This window comes from Protopterus annectens, chromosome 4.part1 (genome assembly GCF_019279795.1).
Source record: "Protopterus annectens isolate FY-2018-M chromosome 4.part1, PAN1.0, whole genome shotgun sequence".
Lineage (NCBI taxonomy): Eukaryota > Metazoa > Chordata > Ceratodontiformes > Protopteridae > Protopterus > Protopterus annectens.
The window spans coordinates 905141016-905161738 of NC_056734.1; the positions used below are offsets into that span (position 1 = coordinate 905141016).

At 34.4% G+C, this 20723-nt stretch overlaps 1 protein-coding gene across 1 annotated transcript in view; it reads left to right on the forward strand.

The window, feature by feature from the left end:
* The window catches only part of LOC122801113 (IgGFc-binding protein-like), a 495969-nt gene that overhangs the window by 272034 nt on the left and 203212 nt on the right, over positions 1–20723 (forward strand). Inside the window, exon 3 of the mRNA XM_044070643.1 lies at positions 785–1045. Within this exon, the coding sequence (XP_043926578.1) occupies positions 785–1045 (261 nt within the window). The remainder of the gene's footprint in view (positions 1–784; positions 1046–20723) is intronic.

Below are 20723 nucleotides of genomic sequence, written 5' to 3' on the forward strand. Positions count from 1 at the left end.
TATAGTTATTAAGGGTTGTGCAGGACATAGCCCCCTTGCAAAAATAAAGATTTTTTTTAATGTTTTGAGTTTATTAGCTTATTTTTGCATGTGTTGATATTGTTGCTAAGGGCATACATAGTAGTATGTTGACATTTGCAAAGTCCATTTTGTGAATGTTGATATTTAGTTGTTTTGATAAAATTCAGTAAACCTGTTTTGGTCACATGTTGCTTTTGTTGCAGAAAAGCTTTTTGGATAAATGTGTTTGTTGGTGAAGAACACTAACTTATGTATAGTCAAATCTGAGGAGGCCACTATAGCATAATTTGATGCATTTCACTTGCAATCTTAGGTTTAATATATTTAAGACCCAGGGCTGTTTGTGTATGTAGGATTAGGAGGCATGTTTTTTGTTTTAGTTGTTACTGATTGACAGTGAAATTGCATGATATTTTGTGATTTGTGATTTCCATCAGTAGTATTATATTCTTCTCTAAATATATGCATATGTATAAATAGATATGAATTTACTGATACACGCACACTCCTAAGAGTATGAAAGTCACTATAATACTCTTAGTCTGCTGGTTATTGTTATTTTTTCCATAATCAACTACTAATGCAGTTTGAGAGTATAACAAAAGGCACTAACATGCAACTAATGGCTCATTAGTTTCAGCTCGCCTTTCCCATAATGTATTACCAATGAATAGTCTGCACGTTTTAAAAGATATATTATTTGTTTGGGATTAGACTTATTTTATTTCTTATTCTAATTTAATTAATGGTATATACTTTACAGTTGTTAATCCTGTTGAAAACCTGAAAGCCAGCGTCTTCAAAGGAGCGTCTGTTAATGTCACATGGTCATCACCGACTAAAGGAGAAGTGGGTTACTACTATGTACAGCTGATTGGGAGTCCATCACAGAATGCGATAGTTACCAAAGAGAATGCTGTTTTTACAGGACTCATGCCGCCAAACACCTACACTGTCATTGTCGAAGCTGTAGACAAATACAAAATCACCAAAAGTATACCAAAATCCACAACATTTTTCTGTTGTAAGTAAAACTAAAATTATTCCACCTTTTTCATGCTTTGGTTTATACTGAGGCATTTTTTTGTATTCTCCATTTTTTGTTTATTGAGTTTATTGAATTTACTTTTGTTATTATTATTATTTTATTTTTACAAGTTGGTATTCAGAATTTGTTCCTTCTTGCTTAAGATAAACTATACCATCATTATGCATATTATGTATCTGATGACAGACTTAATATAGATTATGCAAAGTTAATAAATGGTAGCAGAACAATAACTTTTTTACAAAATGTACTTAATCTGTTGTGTACCCCATTGGTACCACTAACACCTTCTGTATGAATGTTTAATGTTACCCTATGAAGAAGACATTATTCTGTCCTGAAAATAATTTGTTATTGAACTTTAGTCAGAAAATTGCATTTTGGCAACTTGTGTCCTAAGGATTTACTATGCTTCCTGTTGAACAAGATATCCAAACTTTGAAATACTGCTGCATGTGTTAAACATCACTTCATTAACATGTGGTGCACACTGAAAATCAGAGATTGTCAATGTCGTTTCAGTGATTATATAGGCCCAGAGCTAGAGATACGCACTGCTTGCCATTCTTCTCTTGACCAGCAATTATTAGAATGTTTTAGGTTATAGTGAAATTTTGCTGCTGAGTCTAAAACTCAAGACTTTAACGCCACGTGTGCTGAAACAGTTACATAGAAAATACATAATTCCTGCTTTCTCCTCATTTTCTTCATTTCTCTTAATGGTTCCCAGTATTAGAAAGATCTAGATTCAGTGAACCAGCATCTCTTCACACAGCATGTGGGCTCCTTGTATCACAGACATCCTGAATTAGGTTAACAACCTCAGTCTAAGAAGGCTATTCTGGTGAATACAGTATTAAACATCATAAGGACATCATCATCATCACTGTCCCCTTTTCCCATTTTTCTACATGGGGTTGGGATAGTGTGTTAACTGTTGCCATCTCTCTTGATTCAGTGTTACACTCCTGCCATCTTCAACACTCATGCCTGATTGTCACGGATCTTCTTTCACACAATCCATCCACCTCTTTGCTGGACATACTTATTTCCTCTTAACTTCTTCCTGTATTTCCTAAATCTTCTTCACCAGGTTGTTTTCTGTTTTCCTGCACATGTCTGAACCACTGTAATCTGTTCTCGTTGATCTTTTCTGTAATTAGAACTACTTTGGCTTCTGCTTTATGTCCTCATTTCTTCATCTGGCCCACAGTGTGCATCCTGCCACCCTTCTCAGGCACTTCATTTCCATCACCACTAGCTTCTTCATCTGCTCTGCCTTTATTGCTCAGGTTTCTGTACCATACAGTAGTACAGGTCACACAACTGTCTTGTACACCTTACTTTTCAGCTTCTTTGGTATTCTTCTGTCATAGACTATACCTTGGACTCTATGCCAGTTGACTGCAGCCCCTCTGATTCTAATTTTGACCTCTTCATTCAGACTTCCCTTCTACTCCACACCCTCCCAGATACTTGAAGCTATCTACCTGTTCTATTTTCCCTACTATTTCAATTCTCAGCTTCTTCTGATTTCCCCAGTTTGCTGTCATTACCACTGTCTTATCTGTGCTTAGTTTTATCCCATCTTCCTTCAGTTTTGCATTGCATTGCCCTATCCTTTGTTGAAGTTCTTACTCGGAGTCTGTCTGTAATGCCACATTGTTTGCATACAGTAACTTTGTTGATTTGTCCCCTCCAACCTGTTTGCTAATGTAGTTCTTCACCAGTATGAACAACAGTGAGCTGATATCTGAACCCTGCTGTGCACACGGTCCCACTGGGACCCCCTCTGTCAGTCTGAACATTGTTTGTATTTGAGTCATTGGTCCTTGTACATATCCTGCACTACCAATGTTTCTGGGACTTCGACCCACTGAAGTACTGTCCAGATCAGCTTTCGTTGGACCTTGTCATATGCTTTCAACATGTCTAGGAATGCCCAGTTTGACTCTTTCCTCATCTCTAGCTTCTTCTCAACTATCTGTGTCACTGCAAACATCGGGTCAGTTGTGGTGCATCCTGATCTGAATCTGAATTGCTCATCTCCCATCTTACATTCTACTGTTCTACTTACCCATTTAATAAATACCCTTTACAAAACTTTCATGCAGTGTGATAGGAGTTTAATGCCTCTGTACTGTCCACAGTTGGGGATGTCCCCTTTCTTCTTGAACAATGGGAATAGTATGCTTATTCTTTATCTGGAATATGCCTTTCTCTCCATACTGCTATGAGTACCCTTAGGACCCATTTTCCCCCCATCTCACCCTGTATCTTTATCATATCTGTTTTGGCCTCATCTGAGCCTGCTGCTTTCCCTGACTTCATTTCCTTAGTGCTATTCTTTTAAAATGATAGCTTTCAAATACATATCTTACTCATTCTAAACAATACAATATCCTACTGCTATTTGTCTAAAATATAATTCAAAATGTTCATAAAAAGACTACATACAATAAAATAAGCTATTTATTATCCAATAAAATGTTTAAAATAAAATAAAGTGGCTTTGTACAGGCTTTAATTATACTGTTCTGCTTTTTTATTCAGCACTGGCTTAATGGATATAATTTCATTCAACCCTTTTGGCAAAACAGTACACTTTTTCTGTCGTTGATAAAGACATTATTAGTGACAAAGAGACTTTTAAATACAATGAAATATCTGTTGGTTCCTTAAAAGAATGTCTGCAATGTTTTGAAACTAAAATGCTTTTAGTTAAGAAAATACAAATTGAGAATGGATACTTAGCTGAATGCATTGTAAAAAAAGTAGTCCCAAAGGGACTTAGATTGTTTAAATTTCCATTTGGACTGGATTATGATGAAAATTTATTAAAGGAGTTTAGAAAAATGTTTGATAGATTTGGGTTTGAAATGATGCAGAAAATTATTAAATGTAATGATGGCAAATTGAGTGTGCTGATTAAACAAATGGAAGAGTTAGATAAAAAGATTAAGACAGATTTACTATTTTCTGAATATAAAGCTACCTATTATAAAAAAATTGATAATGTGGATTTTAAATGTAACAGGCTTTTTGAAACTAAATGTAAAAAAATGAAGAGGGATTTAGCGGATTATAAATACAATAGAGTGTATATTTATAAAACTGACACTTTTTCTAATAACAATAATAAAAATATTCAAAATAAGAAGAAATTAGAACAAAAGAATAGGGAATATAATGATATGGACAGAACACCTTTTTTATACCATCAAGAATGGGATACAGGAAGGATGGAAGAAAGAAGCCCAAATCCATATGTGTGGAGGAAGGGGGGCAAATACAACAGGTAGACATGACTGAGAGAATAACAACACAAGGTGTGGTACATACATACAAAGGGTATCATATATATAATTTTGCTGGGATTAGTATAAATAAAGAACATTTCCAGTTATGTATGAAAGGGTTGAAATTTGTACCAACAAAGAGTATGGATTATTTAGAAACTATTATTGAATTAAAATTATTTTTAAGGAAAATTAACTTAGGGTATATATGTGAAGATTTATCAATAGAAATAGAAAATAAAAAAGCAACTAGTAAAGTATTTAAAAAGAAAAGCACATACAATCCACCTTTGGATCCCACTTTAAGTTGTCTGGAAAAAGCAATTACTGGTGAAATATATGAACTTAAAGGGAAAGAAGGGAAATCACATTATAGTAATTTAACGTTTAAGGAAAAAGAATTGTTAAATAATTTGAAAGATGATGTGAGTATAAGAATAATGAAACCAGACAAAGGTGGTGGGATGGTGTTTTTTGACGCCTTAGAATATTCACAGAGAATGTTAGATATGCTCTCAGATATACAAACATATTATAGATCTTCCCTTAATGAGTTAAATATTAGTTATAAAAAAATTGACTACTACCTGGAAGAATATTTGATTGATGAGAGAATACCTATAGAGACATACAACTATTTGAAAGTATCTAATCCCAGAGTGGCTGGGATATTTGGCATACCTAAAATTCACAAGGGTTTGGAGAATTTATCATTTAGACCAATAGTAGATGGGAGAGGGTCTAAGACCTACCCTTTTGGAGTATTGGTGGATGGATGGTTAAAGAATATGCTATACAACCACGAACATATACTAAAAGATTCATGGGACTTTCTATGGCGTATGGACAACACCCTTTGTACTAAGGATATTATTTTCCTTTCAATTGATGTTATTAATTTATACACATCCATACCTAAAACTGAAGGTTTACAATTCTTTGAAGAAGCCATGATTAAGAATACTAAACTACCCCAAGATAATAAGAACTTGATATTAGATTTTATGGAAATAGTGTTAGATAATAATTTCATACTATTTGAGGGGGAGTACTATAGACAGCACAAGGGGGTAGCAATGGGAGCCTCTTGTGCTCCCATTTTTGCTAACATGGTACTTCTTCATTGGGAACAGCAATATATTTTTACGAGTATTTTTAAAAAATACATTAAAAAATACATGAGGTTTTTGGATGATATACTTATTGTGTGGGAAGGACCTGAGAAGGAAATAAAAAGATTTGTGGATTATATAAATGATACTACAACTTTTCTTAAATTTACACACAAGTACAATAGAACAATGATTAATTTTCTGGATACTAAAATAGAAATAAATGATTTGAAGTTTATATCTAAAATATATCGAAAGCCTACCTTTAGTAACTCATATTTAGAATACTCTAGTAATCATCCTGTGGCACAGAAAAATAGTATAGTGAAAGGGCAACTTATTAGAGTAGCAAGAATGACATCTAGATATGAAGACTTGGATCAAGAGTTGAAAGTTGTAGCTAAAATGTTTTTGGACAGAGGGTATCCTGAGAAAAAAGTATATAACACACTTGAATATGTTAAAAGTGAATGGGGGAAGAAATATAAGCCCCTATTGGGTAATAATAGTGCTATACATGAGTTTCAAACTAAAGAAGTCAAATCTAATAGTAATAAGAAGTTTGAAAGGGCAATGGTCATACCCTATGGACAGAAAACAAAGGAAGTTCGGAAAATTATACAAAAGAATTGGATTATACTTAAAAGTAACCCTAAGTTATGGGATATAGGGGGAGAGACCCCTAATTTTGTATATAAGGTAGGATTGAATTTTTAAAAAAGAATTTTGAGAATGAAAATATTAGAATTCATGATAGAACAGGGACTAATAAATGTGGGACATGCTCTCAATGCATGTTTGTTTGCCAAGATAAGTGTATTACATTAGGAAATGTTTTAAAAACTGTTATTAGACCAGAAAAAGGGAATTGCCAAACTAGGGGCATTATATATTTAGCCATGTGTACATCCTGTCCAGGGTTTTACGTAGGGAAAACTGAAAGGAGACTCATGGACAGGATGTACGAACATGGTTATCAAATTCAGACACATAATATTAATAATGTCCTCTTCAGGCATATTCAATTGCCAGGTAATTGTAAGGAATTTAAGTTTTGCATTCTAGAGAAAGTGTTAAGAAACCCAAGGGGAGGGAATTATAAAAATTATGTCGAAGAAAGGGAGACTAAATGGCAAATTAGGTTACAAGCCAACATACACCCAGGGTTGAATGAAATTATATCCATTAAGCCAGTGCTGAATAAAAAATCAGAACAGTATAATTAAAGCCTGTACAAAGCCACTTTATTTTATTTTAAACATTTTATTGGATAATAAATAGCTTATTTTATTGTATGTAGTCTTTTTATGAACATTTTGAATTATATTTTAGACAAATAGCAGTAGAACATTGTATTGTTTAGAATGAGTAAGATATGTATTTGAAAGCTATCCTTTTAAAATGATAATTGTTTTGTTAATTAAAGAATGACATCAGAAATGGGTAGGGTATTTAAAGGGGATTATAATGTATTATGGCAGATTCTGATGAAATCCCCAGGAGGGGATGAAAGCGCTCAATCTGTATCAATTTTTTGTGGAATAAAAATTTGTATAAAGCAGTTCCTGGCATTGAACAGTGCTTTTTTAGCTTTTTATTCGTGGACCTTGCACTGTTGGGGTTTTGGACATTTGTGTCTTAGTCCTATTCTTACTTCTTTTAGGGTGGGCTTCTCTTCTTCTCTCATCGTAGGTTGTTGCTGGGGCTTTTCTGCTTCCGTGTGGTTTTCTTCATTCAGAAGCTGCTGGAAATACTCCTTCCATCTGCCTTTGATGTCCTGTAGACTGATGAGCAGGTTGTTGCTGACATCCCTTATGATGGGTGTCTGGCTATCTGCTTTAACATTCTGTCTTTGGTCTGATATAGTTTCTTTGCACCACCTACGGAGTCATTTTCCAGAAGCTGGTAGAGTGCCTCCAATGCCCAATTCTTTGCTATTACAACTCCTTTTTTAGCTTCTTTGTTAGCCAAACAGTATTCTTTTCTAGCCTGGTCAGTCTTCTCTAACTCCCATTTTTTCTACACCCCTTCTTTCTTTTGATCACTTTCTGGACTTCTGCATTCCACCACTAGCTTTCCTTATGTACCTTATTTCTATACCTGGCTTGGCCACATCCAATCTGTAGTCCTACCATATGCTGTTTTCAGACATTGCCATTCTTCTTCAGCTCCACCTATTTCCTGCTCTTCTTGGGGTGCTAGATCCCTGAGTAAATTCTTGAACTGATGAACTGTTGTACATTCATTCCAGTCAACTTCCATGTCTTTGGCCTGGTCTCTGTTGATCTTAAGGTCTTCTCTGACCACTGCATGCAGCTGATAGTGGCAACCAGTGGTTTATGCTGTGGGCCAACTGTTTCATTGGGGATGACTTTGCAATCATGGATTCTACCCCAGTGCCTTTTCCTTACTAAAAGGAAGTCTACCTTGTTGGCTACTCTTGTATGTGATCTTGTGACTGTCTCTCTTTCTGAACCATGTGTTGGCTACTATCAAGCCATTTGCCAGGCAGAAGTCCAGAATGGCTTCTCCTTCTTTATTCCTGTTGCCCCACCCTTGTGGGCCCAGGCAGTCCTCATATGCTGTCTTGATATGTTCATTCAATTACATTGGAGTCTGCCATGAGTCTGCACTAATTCTGATGGTATCCTCACTGCCTTTAGAAGTTTCTCTCTCTCTCCCCACAATTCCCATCCCATTTCTAGCCTGTCTCCCTCCTGAGTAGTTGACTCTGGATCACTGACCAAGTGGCTTTGCTGCCCTCCCCTTCCATCTTGCCTCTTGGATACATAGAATGTCCAGCCTCCTGCATATCGTCCACTTCCAAGCTGCATCCTGTCCATGAACTTACATTAAATGCAGCAATTCTCAGTTCATGTTTGGCAGGTTGATTTGTATTACATCCAACTTTTGCTCACCGGACCTATTCCAAGTAACACAGGCTGGGCAACTAGGCACCAGCTGGCCAGTAGCTTATTGATCTTTGTGACAAGCACACCCCTCTCACAGTTAGCATGGGACCCTGGGGTAGGTCAGAGTAGGCTGGGTCCTCAACCCACTTATCACTGGTAACTACCCATGCCCATTTTATTAGTCAACATGACTGAATCACCTAGACCCATATTTTACACCATTGAGTGGCTAGCCCTGCTACAGCACACAGTCTATGATCCATGTTCTTCTGTCTTGAGGATACTATGCACCACAGTAGATGCCCAAAGCAGTTGGTCTGTACAACTTTTTCCCTTCAGGGCACCATATAGTCTGTGCTTAAGCACACAGCTCCAGTCATTGCTGAGTTTTGTGATGGAAAAACCCAGCATGTTTTTCAGATGTGGGGGGAACCTCACATGAGAGACAGGAAGAACAGCTAAACTCCAAACAGACATTAGTCAGCGGTCAGGATTGAACCTTCTATCTTGTGCATGGGAGGCAAAATCTTTAACCATTATACCAACTGGTCTCCTATCTACTGTCTTGTGGACAGTTTTCTATATTCTTCTGGAGTGGAGCCTCAAAGGACCCCATACCATTTGGCTATATCAAAATGAAGACAAACAGTTGTTAACAAATAGGTGGGGCCATTCATTAACACAACTTATAAAGACCCTTGTAGGTGTAGGCATACAAATATATATGAATTTTTTCATGAGACATCATGTTTCAGGGAGTGTATGTAATGAAAATAAAAAATATATGTAAAGCTAATCTCACTGGACTACTTCTGTCCACTTCTTTGTAACTGAATGGTCAGATAAAATAACACAAAGATGCATATTCAAACTAATCATTAAAATGTTTAATGTTCAATTATCTATTTAGATATCTGTCCGAATAGCTTTGAGCTAATTGAGCCAGCAGGTCGATCTCTGTGCTTAGCATAGATCTTAAAGAGAATTTTATTTTTCAAAATGCTGCAAAAGATTCTCCTGTACAATCTTCTTTTTCAAATGAGATTCTCCTTTATCATGTAATCTTTTCAGAAGTTAGGTGAGGAGGAGACAGAGCCTAGATGGCTAACTGAGAGCAGTGAATTTTGAGAGCTCCATAAACTAGTATAATAATATAGGACATTTTTATTATTTTCAAGTTTAAAATGTCAAAAATCTATAGATAAACTACTAAACTGCATAAATAGGAATTTTGGGGAGATAAACAAACATTTTCCTGTCAAGTAACTTGGAGATATATTGAGCCACTTAATATGAACAACTCAAGGAATTCTCATCCAGATGTTGCATTGAAAAAAATAACTGTGGTGGTGGTGCTGCAGTAGCATTGTTGCCTCACAGCCAGACATTGTCCCATTTGATTTTCAGCAAAAGTGTCTTCTGTGTGGAGACAAGCGTGAAGGGGCGTACCTTCATTGAAGGTTGTGTGTCAGGGCTGGCAACTCGGCATGTAAAAAACTTCTGCCAATCATTAGCGGACCGGAGTTCCGCTGTGGCGACCCCTATCCGGGAAAAGCCGAAAGACACAACAACATGCTGCTTTGAAAAAATAGCTGCAACTGATGACATCTACCTTACAGGAACTATCTTTGAAGATGGATGGCTTTAAAAATGACTTAGAAAACCTCAAATTAAATTCTCAAAAACAGACTGATACTCTTAAGGAACTATTACAGCAATACCATACAAAAATAACAAATATAGAGACTTCTCTAAATGACATTGAAGGGAGACTCAAGGAGAAAGAATTCCAAAAAGAATTTCTGCTTAAACAGAACACATGGCTGCTTAATAAAATAGATGACTTAGGAAACAGGGAAAAGAGAAACAACATAAGGATCTTTGGTCTGCCTGAAAACACTGAAGAAGAAAATATTATTTCATTCTTAACCTGGATTCCTGAATTTTTAGACTTGAAAGAGGGACTTTCAATTGGTATTGGAAGGGCGCATAGAGCACTGAGGAAACCTGCTTCTAACTCAACAAATACTTCACCTAGATCCATTGTTGTAAAATTTCTTTCATTTCTGGATAAGGAACTAATATTAAAATCTGCTTGGAGAAAATCACCCTTAAAATACAATCAAAGCCTGATAAGGTTTGACAACGATTATTCTGCCAGAATACTAGAACAAAGGAAAAAGGTTTTGCCAATAATAAAACTGTTGAAACAAAACAACATTAAAGCACAGCTGGCCTTTCCAGCCAAGATAAAAATACTTTTTGCCAATGAGATCAGAACCTTTAATGACTTATGTATTATTTATTTATTTATTTGATTACCAGGGTAGTCCACTGGGCCAAAATAACCCATTTTCAGTGGAGGGCTGGGGAGAAAAGCTCCACATTTAACACATACAGACAAGAAATATGTTACAATGATACAGGCTATATAATACAACAGTAGCAAATAAAACAACATTATGACTGCATACACTAAATTATTGACAGAGGTAAAATTGGAGACAAACATTATGATTACATACAATAAATTAGTAACAGAGGGTGAATTGCAGACAAACAGTGAGGAAATAGCATATAGTCATGCACTGAAACTGCAAAATAAAGGTAAATTAAATATTGAGTAAGATATATAGCAGAGAAGAAGGAAAAACAGTATGGTAATATAGGTGTACTGCAGGCTCAAAGTGAGTGGAAAAATGAGTTGGAGTGGTTGAGAGAAAGGGGGATTAGAGTGGTTATAGAGAGAAGAGAAGAAAGATAGTGAGAGGGTCAGGTTATGTGGGTCTTAGTAGATGTGCAAGTGCGTAACCACTGTGAGGAGGGATGAAGGTTAAGGGATATTTTAAAGGTAGAGGCATTAGACATGGCTCTGAATGGAGGAGGGGTTCATTCCATAGTTTAGAAACAGTAACAGAGTAAAGCATTTGGCTGGCAGATACCTTAAGTTTGTTGATATTTAATAGCATTTTATTCTCTGACCTGAGGTGATGATTTGGATGGCAGATAGTCAGTACACTAGTGAGAGATGGGCAGGCTGCTGGGAGGTAAATAAGTTTATGGGCAATAGTAAGCTGTAGGTATATTAGGTAATGAGGGAGTTCAAGCCAGTCTAGTTGCTGCAGTGTGGTGCAGTGGTGGGTGGAGAATTTGGCATTTATAGAAAATTTGGCAATTTTGTTGTAACATGAGTTGAGTTCAATTTTTAGAAAGGACTGGATGTGGAAAGGATAGGGGCATCATCTAAGACAGTTAGAAGCAGAAATGATGAGGCAAGAGCCTTTTTTGCAGGTGAATTAAGAAAGTAGTTGTGCCTATAAAGGGCCCCTAGTTTTTGATGAGTTTTTCTGATATTATTGTGGATATAAAGGTCAAAGGTAAGGTTGGCATCAATGATGACACATAGCAGTTTTGTATTGGGAGCAACTTCAATGACAGTGTTATTTTGGGAATGGACAGAGTTCAGATCTATTGACTGGGCTACATTTACTTGGGGTAAACATTAAGAGTTTGGTTTTATTAGGGTAAAGGGTGAGATGGTTCTGTGACATCCAGGATTTGGTTGACGTGGAAGCTTCTTGGATACATTGCTGCAGTAGATATGCAGATTTAGAAGAGCAGATGATATTAGAATAATCTATATTGAATTACAGAGCAGTGGGAGAGAAAGGTGTGGAAGTCATTGATGAATATACCGAAAAGAAGAGGATCCAGTATAGACCCCTGGGGTACCCCAGTATTGGTGTTGATGAAAGGGGAGAAGCATTGCTGCCAAATAGTAGACTGTTTCCTATTGGTTAGATAGTCAGTAAACCATTGACATATGGGGGGAGATGCTCAGTTTGGATAGTTTGGTAAGAAGAAAGGGGTGGGAGACTGTGTCAAATGCTTTAGACAGATCAAGAAAGAGTGTAGAGACAAAGGATCCAGAGTCTCAAGCGCTATTAACTGTGTCCAGGAAGGAGATAAGAGCAGTGTTAGTGCTAAGTCCTGGTCTAAAGCCGTGCTGGGTGGGGGAAAGCAGTTGTTGTGTCATCAGGTGATTAAGGAGCTGAGTTTGAATGCACTTTTTGAGTATTTTTGAGATGAGTGAGAGTATGGCAATAGGCCAGAAATATGAGATGTCAGAGTTATTGCATCCTTTATGGAGTGGAAGGACATATGCTTTTTTCCAGATATCTGGCATGCAAGATTCCTGACTGGATCTGTTGATGAATATACTGATGGGGCATGCTATGGAGGAGGCTGATATTTGTAAGAATTCAGCAGGTAGGTTGTCATCATTACAACAAATCATTACTGTTTCTCAGATGTTTAAGAAACCCTCCTGTTTTTAAATAAAAGAAGAAGCTACTATATTCCTCAAAAACAACAACATAGTGTGTGTCCCAGAAGAAATGGAATGGATAGCCCCTATTCTTTAAATAATAAAATAAATAAATCCTTGGACTGATTCTAGAAAGAAGAAACAAAAAAATTATTCCAAGATAGCTGTCCCAAAAAAAAAAAAAAAAAAAACTCTTACAACTGCATGTCTCAAAGTATCAACTGATATGGTACATCACTAGTCATCTGTTTTTATTTTTTTAAAAGGAGGGTTTCTTAAACAACTGACAACAGTAATGATTTATTCAGAATATTCAAAGAGTCCAGTAATTCTTCAAAACAAAGGTAGGTCAAGATGGGTTTCTATTTACATTATATATAAGCCAAACAAAGCAGCATATAATATACACATAGAAGTTTATATTCCCCAACTTGAACGCAATGAATACTTATCTTGCTCATTTTTCATTGTTTTACTTATAATATTATAAATAATTCATTAACTAATTCAACAAGTTACCATTCGTCAGAGTCCATACTCAAATGTAACAAATTAACATAATATATAATAAAAGTAACAGCAGTGTTTTGAAAAAAAATGCTGTCATGGAGACTAATGCCTTCTTCAGTTAAAGTATGATTTAGAAATGTCATGCATATCCTGGTTGAATAATAGTAGCAAGCTGTTAGTACATGACATGATTATTCTGTCTAAATATAGTTAATATAAATTATGGCAGGTATCACAGAGACGAGTGCTATTTGATCACTCCTGATATGGTGTGCGTGGATGCAGCTGTGTCTGGTACCTAGTACAAATGTCATTATTATTCTAAATATAGGTAAATTAAAATTATGGCAAGCATCATAACTTCGAGTGCTGTTTGCTCAATCCTGATATGGTGTGCGTGGATGCAGCCGTATCTGGCAGCCAGTAAAATGTCATTACTATTCTGTCTAAACATAATTAATATAAATTATGGCAGGTATCATAGCTTCAAGTGGTGTTTGATTAGGCCTGACATGTATGTGGATCCAGCTGTGTCTGGCAGCTGTTATATGTTGCCATTTTCATCTCCGGGAAGCTGTGAGTTGTGGCTTGTGATCAAGGTTTACTGATGCTTGTGTATTAGGAAGAGACATTTGGTGTTTTAGCCTGGATTCAGGGGGAAGTTTGTGGATAGAACTGTGATTTGGGATATTTTGGCAGAGAATAGTTTGTTTGTACATCTGCTGAGTGGGAGGTGGGAGTGCTGGAAGAGAGTGTTGTCTCTTGTTGTGGCAGCTTGTTGGGAGTTTTTTTTATCTGTTTGCTCTCTGTTCTTCTCCTGGCTGATGCCTTACTGAAAGGGAAGCATTTGGGCTTGAAGTTGCAGTGAAGTGAAGCTTGGCTTCAGGTGCATAATGAGCCTCTGGTATGCAGTACATAGACAAATTAACAGAAACAGATGTTCCCAGGTTACTGTGGTAATGGAGATAGAGTGACGATAATGCTTAATGGCTCTGAGGAGCCTCCGAGATAATTCTTGGCAGAGACATTTTTGATTTTTAAACAATATATAATAAAAGGGCTGTTTTAAACCACATGTACACATATTGATGGTCTCTCAACACCTTGTTTAGTTCATTAAGTTTGTTCTTGATAAACACACACACACACACACACACACACACACACACACACACACACACACATACTAGTTATGTAATGTATGGTTTTAGTAAATCTAGACAAAATATATAATTGTCATATAAGATGAAGCAGTCTGCTAAATTTAGATATTAAAGACAGGATTTAATAACATGGGTTTGTGTATAATAACACTACTGTCTTAACTTGTCATAAATGGCATACACTACATTGAATGTCTAGGGGAAGCATGATGATTTTCTTATACAAGTAAATACAAGTGTAGTTTTTGTAACTCATCTTGACCATATATAATATTTAAATGGTTACCAAGGTAAGTAATGTTTTATGCATGAGATCAAACTGACAAAGTTGTTCAAGAGAAACAATAGAAGCCTGAACTTGAAATATCACAGAATGTAACTATCATATTCTGAACAAATAGTATTAAATTGACAATAGACAGTTTAATAACATGAGCTTGAGTATAATAACACTACTGTTTTAACTTCTCATAAATGACATACACTATATTGAACATCAACGGGAAGCATGATGATATTCTCATATAGGTAAATTTGCATAACAAGTCATATAACTGATTTAACTTGAATTGTGGTTTTCTAACACATCTTGACCATACATAATACTTAAGCTGCTACCAAGGTAACTAATACTTTATACATGACAAACTGACAAAGTTGTTCAAGGGAAACAATAGAAACCTGAACTAGGAATGTCACAGAATGTAACAATCACATTCTGAACAAATAGTATTAAATTGAAAATAATCAATCAGTTTAACGTTTGCTGATTATACAAAATAGAATGTTGCCATTTCATTCTAAAAATGTTCAGTATATGCCATAAAATGGCAATTTATGAATATGGAATGGAAACTTGTAATCATTAATCACAATATGTGAATTTGTTGTTTTTTACCTATAATTTCACTCATTTTATAATAAGAAATGACAGATATGAAAATCCTTATGTGTGGGAAATGAGATGAAGAGGGATGCACTGATAATTAAAATGCACTAACTTTCATCAATGTTAACATAAAACAAACTTGATGCTTTAAGTAAGTTAGCAAGTGATTACTTAAATGCTGGTAAACAATGACATATAACTTCTTATATATCCAGTAAAATACACTGTATTATAAATATTAGGTATACATATTATTACCATATATTTATATTAAGTAATAAGTTTTGAAATACTTCATCAATAAGGGTGAGTATGTTAAATAATTGTGTGCTATAATCTTTTACTGAGATTTTATATATGATACCGCCTACTTTACTATGATTTAATTGCTTGTCATCTATCTTTCATGTAAATACTAATTGCTTATACAATAAGTAGACATTTATATTGCATTAGAATTATGTCTAATCTACAATAATACTATACCTATTCAAAATAATATAACTATTGCTTATTCCTATTACAAATATTCTCCATATGATAATTCAATTTATGGAGTTCAGACATTCCGGATTGTCAAATTATGAGTAATAATCTGATGGACTTAGGTTTATCCATCAGATTAGGAATGATTTTCATTCCATGGCTAGTGTGGATCTTAGTTTTGTTAACATTTATTAATTTAAATTTGTTATTTCACAAAAACATTTTAGTATGCCTGACCAAAACATTATTTATTGGTAAACATTCAAAGTATAAAACTGATGATTTCCTTTAAAAGTTCAAACATATACTTTATAGTTATCAGAGCAGAGGAAAATGTTTAATAGTCACAATAAAACAAAAAATACACAGTCTAAATAACCTAAGATGGATTTAACTTTATTATATTTAAATACCAATGGCTTAAACAATCCTATCAATAGATCAAATCTACCGAAATATTTAAAACTGAACAGAGAACAAATTGTCTTCCTTCAAGAAACTCATTACAAAACAAATGAAAATTACAGATAGAATCCTAAGGAATATATGATATTGGTGCATTCCAGTTATAAGACAAAGACAAAATGGGTAACAATTATATGGAAAACAAATGTGATTAACCTAAAAATCATTTATAAGTATGAAGATAAAATTGGCCTTGTGGCATTGGTAATAGTTAAATGTAATAACTCCAAGAAAAGCCAGGAGCGCACCAATAAGTGCCAATCGACTGCCGTTAATAATCCAGTTTAATGACAAAAATAGTGAAACACGAACACGAACAAATTCGATAAGCAGACTGGTAACAAACAAATAAACAAAAAAGGCAAACTAGTAGAGTTAAGCGCTTTCAACCATTACTGGTCTTCATCAGAACTACTAATTACTTGTGAATCTGCTTCTTAAGTAACCTTAGGGGTGCCAAAACCACTCATTAATATTTAAAAACATACTAACATATATATACGAATACAAATGTATGTGCATATGGTTGTGCAAATGGTTGCAAAAAATCATCTACACGTAATATACATAATACAAAAAATACTGTGCTTTAAATAAATGCATCAGTAAATGCATCAGAAAAATATGAAGTCTTAATAAAATACTATCATATTAATACATAAACATTTTGTATGAACAGTGTAACAGGAACATCAGCGAACCTATTAGTGTATAAAAAAGTTAACTAATAATGACCAAATATATATGTTTGTGTGCAAATAAATACAAATAATGATGTTCTAGATAATAAAATTTGATTAATTAAATAACTGGTATTTTAAATGACAATAATAGTGATGATGATAATAATTAATACAATAACAATAAGTATAACTATAACAGCAGCATAGACAGCGAAGATGGGTATGGACTATTATATATTCGTACTTCAACCAACATATATAAAAAAAAATTATTTAAAAGTATATTAAAAACTTATTAAAATTTCATAAAATTTTTTATATATATAAAATTTAATAGTAAACCTTAACTAAAAACTTTATTATTGTATATATGATTGTAAATTATTTTATTTATTTTTTTTATTTATTAATAATTATTTATTACTTGTTAATATTAATTTTTAATTTTTATTTATAAATGTATTTATACATGAATTCATTATAATATTTATATATATAAATAAAGGGATAGTACTTTATGACAATATACAATATATTAAAAAAATATATGATATTTTGTATTTTTCAGGTAATTATGAGATGATCTCCCTTAATGAATTACGTATAGCTTATCAACGTATTGATTCATATATAGAGGAATATTTATTAGATGGTTGTATTACTGAAGAAATTTATAAATTCATAAAGGTCAAATTTCCTAAAGTAGCTTCACTTATAGGTATACCTAAAATACATAAAAATACTATAGACCCCCCCCCCCGTTTAGACCAATAGTTGCAGGTAGTTATTCCAAAACATTTTATATTGGTAAGTACATAGACATTCATTTAAAAAGTATGTATTCGACTATTAAACATATGGTTAAGGACTCTTGGATGTTTTTAGCTAATTTTCCTACAGATATAGTAAAAAATAGTAATACTTGTATAACCACAGTTACAGTGGATGTTATTGATTTATTTTCTTGTATCCCCAAGCAGGATGGCCTAGAGGCTTTTAAAAATAGTATAGTTAAACATACTACTCTTGACTGGGATGAAATATGTTTATTAGTGGAAATTATGTCTATTGTATTAGATAATAATTTTATATATTTCAAAGGAGAATATTTTAAGCAAACGAGGGGGGTAGCTATGGGGGCAGCTTGTGCCCCCATATATGCCAACCTCGTTATGCTACATTGGGAGGACACCATTTTGTTCCCCAGTCTATATTTTAGATATGTAAGATACTATTCTAGGTTTCTTGATGATATTTACATCCTGTGGGAAGGTGAGCAAGAAATGTTGCAACTATTTATAGGATTTTTAAACACAAGTAGTGAATATTTAAAATTTACTTATACTGAAGGTAAAAATGGATTACCATACCTAGACACTCACATCTCTTACAATGATGGTAATGTATATTCTACCATTCATAGGAAGAGTACTTTTTCTAATAGTTATTTAGCATACAGTAGTTGTCATCCACATAAAGTTAAACAAAATGTTTTTAAAGGGCAATGTGTCCATGTAGCACGTATGGTATCAAATTTTGAAGACATGAAAAAAGAATTACAGTTTATTAAAAGTTTATTTATTCAAAGAGGATATCCAGAAGAAATGATGGACACAATAATAACATATGTTACAAACCAATGGAATATTAAATATTGACCACTTTTGGGAGTTGGTGATATAATTTTTCAAAATGATGATATTAATTCCCACACAAATACATTAAATAATAATTATCATAAAATGTTTATACTACAATACAATATGGGTGTAGACCAGATCAAAAAGATTATTTTTAATTTTTGGTATTTGATTAGTAGTGACACTAGTTTAATAAAATTATTGGGATCTAAACCTAATTTTATATATAAAATGGGTAAAAATATGAAATATCTTTTGGAACACAGACATAGTGAGGGGAAAAATAAAAACTATTTAAATAACAACACAAGAAGTAGTAAATGTGGATTTTGCAATCAATGCAGATATATGTCTTTGGAAAATAAAATACAACTAAGGAATGGCTTAAAATCTAATATAAAATGTAGATATGGTAATTGCAATACAAAAAATGTAATATATTTAGCAAAGTGTAGTAAATGCTCAGGTTTTTACGTTGGAAAGACAGAAAGATGTCTTAAAAAACGTATATATGATCATATATACAGCATCAAGACAAAGGATAAAACTAATGCACTATCCAGACATGTAGAGACTGAAGGTGTTGATCATAATTTTATGTTTAGCATTCTTGATGTTATTGATATAGATCCTAGAGGTGGTGATGTTAAAAGTTTACTTGCATATAAAGAAACGTGGTGGCAGATATATTTAGATGCCACCACTTTTCCTGGTTTAAATGAATTTATATCTACTAAATCATTATTATTAGTATAAAGTGAGATATTTAACAAGAATACGACACACATTTATTTATTTATTAATAATGTATTTATTACTTGTTAATATTAATTTTTAATTTTTCTTCAGCTTTCTTTGTAGACCTGTCAAAAGCCTTTGACATGGTCAATCACCAACTACTCTTACATCGCTTAAAATCTCTCTCTCTGGACAATCTTGCATTAAGCTGGTTCACATCCTATCTTCATAATCGGAAACAAGCTGTCCTATGGGACAACCATCTTTCTGAACTTCTCCCCACCTCTATAGGGGTCCCTCAGGGCTCCATCCTAGGTCCTCTGCTGTCTTCTATTTTTATTAATGACCTGCATCTTGCCACCCCTCAATCTACTTGCATTCAATATGCTGATGACACCACCATTATCTGCTCTGCCACTACCCAGGCTGACCTTCACTCCATCACTCAAAAAACCTTCACCACAATAGACAAATGGTGCTCTAATCACTGTCTCCTCCTCAACCCAAAGAAAACCAAACTCCTCCTCTTTACACCCACACACCTGTCTCCCTCTATCAACTTCACTCTCACATCTAACAATGGTACTCTAATTACTCCAGACCAAACAACCAAACTCTTGGGTGTGATTATTGACAACCAACTAAAATTTGATGTTCATATTAACTCTATCATAAAATCAGCTAACAGAAAACTAGGCTCACTCTACAGAATTAAGTCTTTCCTAACTCCTGAAGCTAGAACTACTATAGCTCGAACCCACTTAATTTCTACCCTACTATACGCTTCCCCCATATACACTTATCTTTCAAAATATAATCTCAACAATCTTGCTACCTCATACAACCACATTGCCAGATTTGCTACTGCCTCTCCATATAGAACTCATCATTGCTTGAATCTCCTAAAACTAGGATGGCTAGAGTTACCACAACTAATTCAATATTATCAACTTACAATTGCCCACAAAGCCCTCCATCACCCAGATAACACACCTATGCTCTCCACCCTCATAAAACCCTACAGCAATCTGAAAAACCTACGCTCTTGCAACAAAATTTTGATTCAAACTTCTCTATCAAATAACGCAGCAGGCGACTTTACATTTTCCAACTCAGTTGGCAAAGTGTGGAATCAACTTCCTCAAGACCTTACATCCCTGACCTCAATTCCACTATTTAAAACCAAACTCAAACACTTCCTAACCAACCACTGGCTCTGCTCTTGCAATAATGCTGGCTGACCTTTTTTGACTCCCTCCCTATTTAAAACTAAACAAACACTTCCTAACCAACCTCTGGCTTTTCTCTTGCAATAACCCTGGCTGACCTTTTTTGACTCCCTCCCTTCTTTACCCCCCTCACCTCCTTGTTCTTACCTTTATCATTATACTCTTTCCATTTCTGTGGTGTATCTGTCCCCCCCTCCCAAA